Raw genomic sequence first — 6,000 nt, 5'->3', positions numbered from 1 at the left:
AAAGACTTGGACTGGAGCCAGGAGGCAAAATTTAACTCCTGATACGCAGTGACTATTTGAACAGGTAGGATAGCTTATGAAAACTACCTGAAGACACACTTGACAGCTGTCCTGTCCCAAATACTGGTGTCTAGCTGCAAGGCCACAGTAGTACAAGAAATAATATGTATTAATTTCCGGCTTTTATATAAAAGAGGAGTTAACCCAAAGTTGTGTCATTTTCCCCCGAGCACCAGCTGGCTCCAGAGTTCAGACAGGATGCATGACTCTGCATTGCCCCTGTGAAAAACCCAAACTGGAAAAGGTGATTCAGTCAGTCCTTGAAGCTTGTATGAAGTTTTTTCTCATTATGTATCATTTTAAAGACTTTGAAATATTAATTTTAACTACCCCTTGGAATGTGCTGCATACTGATAAATTATGCAGAGCTTGCATCAGTAGTTGCAACCTGTAGATACTGTTCCATGAAGTAAAATATGACAACCCTAGGAAAAATCCAAGTAAAATGGAAGTGACTTACTGCTTAGCTGCATAGTTGCTAGCACTATTTCAAGTGTCCAATGGACAATTCTATTTTAGCTTTGAAGAAAAGTTGTCATATCGGAGCATGTGCTACACTGAAGTAGCTGCTTTTGCTTTAGTGGCCACCAGCTTTTACTAGGTATGGTTTTACCCTAATCGAATAAAACACAAAATTTCTTGCAACGTTATTGTGTTTTGGTAGTTTTGTTGTTAGTTTGGTGGCGGGGTTGGGTTTGGTTTGGTTTGGTTTACTTTCAACGCGCTGCCACCCCTGCCTTCCAGCAGCCTAGGCCCCGCCCGCGGAGGGCTGTGCCCGGCGCTGTCCGCAGGCGCGGAGGGCGGGGCGGCGCCGCGAGGGCGGGCGGGTCGCCATGGGCAGTAAGATGGCGGCTGCCGCTAGGGTCGTTCAGGTAACGGCGTTTGGCCTGCGGAGTGGGGAGTCGGGGGGTAGCTAGGGCCGGGAGCCTGGCGAGGGCGGCGGGTCTCGCCTGGCGTGCGACCGCCAGGGCCTGATGCGGCTGGGGCCTGTGTGCCGTCGGGGGGGCCGGTGTCCTTGGCGTGGGGGAAGAGGGAATGTAGAAGGGGCCCACCCGCTGTCGCCGGTCATTTGATGCCGGTGCCTGGGTCTCTGTTGCCAAAGGATGCTACAGGGCTTTTGTGCCCTTTTGAAGAGCGGAAGGGGGCTAGCTGGCAGTCTCCCTGCAAGGTGAAGGTGAGATACGGAGGCTTTAAACGATGTGCTTCAAAAGTAAGCTGTATGGTTTCAACTACCCCAAGCCTTATAATTTAAAGCTTTTTCTTAATGGGCCTGGTCAAAGCCATCCAGACAGGTGAACAAACACCTACAAGCGAAGCACTGCTTGCAATTCCTATGCTGATGCTTTGTAATCGTGTATGTGACTGCAATAACCATTTCTGCACAACCACACATACTGCTGTGAGAAAAGGAAGAGACTGTTTGTTCCTGCTCCGGACATGGTGTCAGAGGAATGCCTTTAAAGGTGAAATTTCTGCCGGGATAAACGTAGCTGTGTCATAAGTAGTGCCAGAGTGGTGCTGCGGAAAGCAGCACAATACAAATGGTTGTTCAGTATGTTGTTATGTTCAATTTTATTGTTGTGAAGGTAATGTCTGCCTAGAAATACATTTTATTCTCCTTGTTTTTCCTACTACCTTGCCTTGTTCTAGGTGGTCAAGCCACACACGCCATTAATTAAGTTCCCAGACAGAAAAAGTAGTCCTAAACCCAAAAGTAAGTACTTCATCTACAGATACAACTTGCACCACATTTCTTCACATTAACTGTTTTATGTAAAGCAGCAGACAATTTTCCTGTTTCACTGCACAGCTCAACTGACTTTAAGTAAAGTTGCTGAAACATAGTTGTTCTTTATCTTTCTACATAATTGCCTACACACACTTAGGGTATTTATGCTTCCAGTGAAAAAGCTTTGTTAGGGCATAGGCTGGTTTCTCTGCTACCACTCGAAACATACTTTCTTTCATTGTCAGAGTTTTTTCACTGTGCTATTTAACAACAATGAAAATACATTGAGGAGTGTTGTAATTCTTCTCAGTATTTACTATAATGAAGAAGATTGTCAATAGCTGGTGACTGCTGTTGGCTGCTCGCTCATTATTTTCACAGTCTTGTTACATCTCTGTAAGTGGATTTCCCTCTGGGTTTCAGTGCAGGAATCTCTACAAGCAAGTGTGCCATCTCTCCATGATTCAAAAGCACAGGAGTCCATAGGAGGCAGATCACCAGCCTTTCAGAATATTTCACCTGTTAGTAGAGTACAAGGTATACCAGACACTTCTGAATTAGCAAGACTCTTACCTCAGAAATACAAAAGGAAACTTATGTCTGATGAAGAGATTGAATATATTCAAGTAAGTCTTACTTATTGGGGTATATTGTTTGTATTTATGTAACATTTGACTTATTTCTCTACCTTCGAAGTTTCAAATCTGGTATTACAGTATTACAGTAGCACAGTATCACTAAGGTTGGAAGAGACCTCGAGGATCATCGAGTCCAACCTGTTACCACAGACCTCATGACTAGACCATGGCACCAAGTGCCACGTCCAATCCCCTCTTGAACACCTCCAGGGACGGTGACTCCACCACCTCCCTGGGCAGCCTATTCCAATGACAAATGACTCTCTCCATGAAGAACTTTCTCCTCACCTCGAGCCTAAACTTCCCCTGATGCAGCTTGGGACTGTGTCCCCTTGTTCTGGTGCTGGTTGCCTGGGAGAAGAGACCAACCCCTTCCTGGCCACAACCACCTTTCAGGTAGTTGTAGAGGGCAATGAGGTCACCCCTGATCCTCCTCTTCTCCAGGCTAAACAATCCCAGCTCCCTCAGCCTCTCCTCCTAGGGCTTGTGCTCAAGGCCTCTCACCAGCCTTGTTGCCCTTCTCTGGACATGCTCAAGTGTCTTGATGTCCTTTTTAAACTGAGGGGCCCAGAACTGGACACAGGACTGAAGGTGTGGCCTAACCAATGCAGAGTACAGCGGCACAATGACTTCCCTGCTCCTGCTGGCCACACTATTCCTAATGCAGGCCAGGATGCCATTGGCCTTCTTGGCCACCTGGGCACACTGCTGGCTCATGTTTAGGTGGCTGTCAATCAGCACCCCCAGGTCCCTCTCTGTCTAGGAGCTTTCCAGCCACTCTGACCCCAGCCTGTAGCTCTGCATGGGGTTGCCGTGGCCAAAGTGCAGCACCCGGCACTTGGACTTGTTGAATGCCATTCCATTGGACTCTGCCCATCTGTCCAGTCAGTCAAGGTCCCTCTGCAGAGAGTGCGCTCCCAGCTTTCATGGCTTTCATGGCTTTGATTCACACTACCCAAGCTACAAATTTTTAATGCAGAGAGTATACCTAAATCTCACTAATTAGTAGCATATGGTGTCACTCACTAGAGAGATAAAACAGATATGCAGATAGCTAGTTATAAGTCAGAGCATACATTAATCAGCATCACCACCTGTTTTTGCAACAGCTGTTAATGTGTAATTTGAATGTGCTGGATAGGAGTACAGGCATCTGCTCTATGACCAGCAAAGGCTATTGCCAGGTGATTGAAATCCAAAATATTTCTTAAACTATTATTAGTAATTAGCTCTTCTCTTTCTAATAGTCACAGTGCTTTATTAAACTTGATCTTTCCCCTGCACTATTTGCCAATACAGTATTTTATGCAAAGGGGAAGAACAGCATGCTATTGTTCTGTAACAATTCTCAGCTGTAAACACTGATGCTTGAAAGAGGGAAATGCACAAGATTTGAAGAACTTGTGAGATGGGTGTGTTTGAAATGGAAAGATATTTGCATAGCCTTGTTAAATGATAAGGACACCTAGGGTGTAGTCATTATAATAGAGGAAATGAGTTTTCCTTCATGTAGGTGAATAGGGTATTATAATTAGAAATAAAATTAGTTAGTTCCCATAGTAACACACTTCTTGACCTATAGCATCTTTTTTCTAATAGTTAGGTAAATTGTTAAATCACTTTGCTTGGAAAATAAGGAGTCATGACTCATCCTGGCTTTATTTTACTTTGCACTTTGGAATTTGGGCAGTGAAAATAATTCTAAAACTTGTGTTCACTACTGCTGTGTTTGCCAGACCTTTCTAAAATGAGTAAGATTCAGGTTTTTCTGAGCAGGAGACATGGAACTGCTTGTAATGTTAGGGTAGGTTGCATACACTGTATTCTCCCCTGATAAAAATGGAGTTGTTACTGGTAGGTGTTAATATTTGACACTATGTGCATGTTCTTATGTTGATGGAAAAAATGAATGTATAAATCGGAAATTAAAACTAGAACATTTGTCTGTTACTCTAGAACAGTGCAAATTGGTCTCAATTTCCTGTTCTTTCAGTGGAATCCATTTAACTATCTGCTTTTCTTTTACAGCGTGGAGGTCCAGAATAAGTATGGAAGATATCTCACTGGCCACTGTTGAAGAACGAAGTATTATATTCACAATAAATGCATTTCCTTAATGTTAGAAATTCTTGTAGTCCAATAGCTTTAATAAAAAACCCATAGGAAGGGTGACAAGTTCGACACAACATGCTATGTATTAATTTGTGATTAAGAATTTTCTATTGATGGCTAACTAGCAACTGAATATATTTGATGTCCATGCTATTAAAATACTTTTCTAATTAGCCATTTGCAAACTTGACAATCTAACACAGTAATTTTATTTTTCTACTTGGAAAGATTTAGATGTCTTATCAGGAATGACTTTATGGGAAGGAAATGGACACTGACATGTTCTTGGAGATGGTCTGAGAGGGGTGGTCTTGTAGGTAAGGGGCTTCTTGGCTTAAGGGGGTGTGTATTTTAGTATTACAATGATACATTAATAAGGCAAACTCAACTAGAAACATACATTGCAACAGTTATATTTTCATGGTTTGCTGATAAACATTTCTTCTGCTAACAAGTTCTTGCATCTTACGGATTTTTGTTTAATGGGAACTGCAGCATGAGCTAGAATTGTTTTGGTTGGAGAAGATCTTTAAGGTCATTGAGTCCAATCATGATCTAACTCTACCAAGTCTGGTGCTAAACCATGCCCCTTAGCACCACATCTCTGTGTCTTTTAAAAACACCTCTAAGGAAGATGATTCAGCTACCTCCCTGGGGAGCCTGTTTCAGTTTTTAGTAATCCTTTCAATGAAGAAATTTCTTCTAAATATCAAATGTAAACACCTCCCCGCCTCCCTTCCCCAGTGCAACTTGAGGCCATTTACACTCATCCTATCACTTGTTACTAGGGAGGAGAGACCAGGTAATTGTAGGGATCAAGAAGATCTCTACTTAGTCTCCTCTTCTCCAGATTTAACAATCTCAGTTACCTCAGCTGCTCCTCATATGACCAGTTCTCCAGGCCCTTCACCAGATGCATTACTCATCTTGGACCTGCTCCAGCACCTCAATGTCTTTCTTGTAGTAAGAATCCCCCAAACTGAACACCTTACTCAAGGTGTGGCCTCCCAGTGTAACGTACACTTGATACCCTCGTCCTGGTGGTCACACTTCCTGATACAGGTCAGGATGCTGTTGGCTTACTTGGCCACTTAGGCATACTGTTGGCTCATGTTCAGCCAGTTGTCAGTCAACACCCCCAAGTCTTCCTCTGCTGGGCTGCTTCCCACCCACTTTGCTCCAAGCCTGTAGCAGTGTCTTTATAAAGGAAGAATTGTCTGAGGGAGGTTTGGAGAAGAAGGTGGGGGGGGGGGGAAACAGACAGTTCCCCTTACCTATGTGCATAAACAAAGTGGCAGCTGCAAAGTATCTTATCTTAAATTCAGTATAAATCAGTAGGAGTCTGTCAAAGAATGACAAGACACTAAACACAGCCTAAACTTTTTAACTCTTTTCCTTCACTACCCTCAAGCAGATCAACGCTCCCTCACAGATGAGTGTCACCTGCAGACTTTCTATGAG

At 43.5% G+C, this 6,000-nt stretch overlaps 1 protein-coding gene across 1 annotated transcript; it reads left to right on the top strand.

Moving 5' to 3' along the window:
• Positions 1-825: 825 nt before the first annotated feature.
• Positions 826-4,827, top strand: MRPS36 (mitochondrial ribosomal protein S36). The gene is made up of 4 exons (XM_054178313.1): positions 826-932; positions 1,711-1,774; positions 2,213-2,415; positions 4,456-4,827. The coding sequence occupies exons 1-4, from the start codon at positions 894-896 to the stop codon at positions 4,471-4,473; spliced, it is 324 nt and encodes a 107-aa protein (XP_054034288.1). The 5' UTR covers positions 826-893; the 3' UTR covers positions 4,474-4,827.
• The last annotated feature ends 1,173 nt before the right edge of the window (positions 4,828-6,000 follow it).

Source organism: Dryobates pubescens, chromosome Z (genome assembly GCF_014839835.1).
Source record: "Dryobates pubescens isolate bDryPub1 chromosome Z, bDryPub1.pri, whole genome shotgun sequence".
In the NCBI taxonomy this organism is placed as follows: Eukaryota; Metazoa; Chordata; class Aves; order Piciformes; family Picidae; genus Dryobates; species Dryobates pubescens.
The sequence above is the reverse complement of the archived record's forward strand: the minus strand, read 5'-3'. Positions and strand labels throughout refer to the sequence as shown.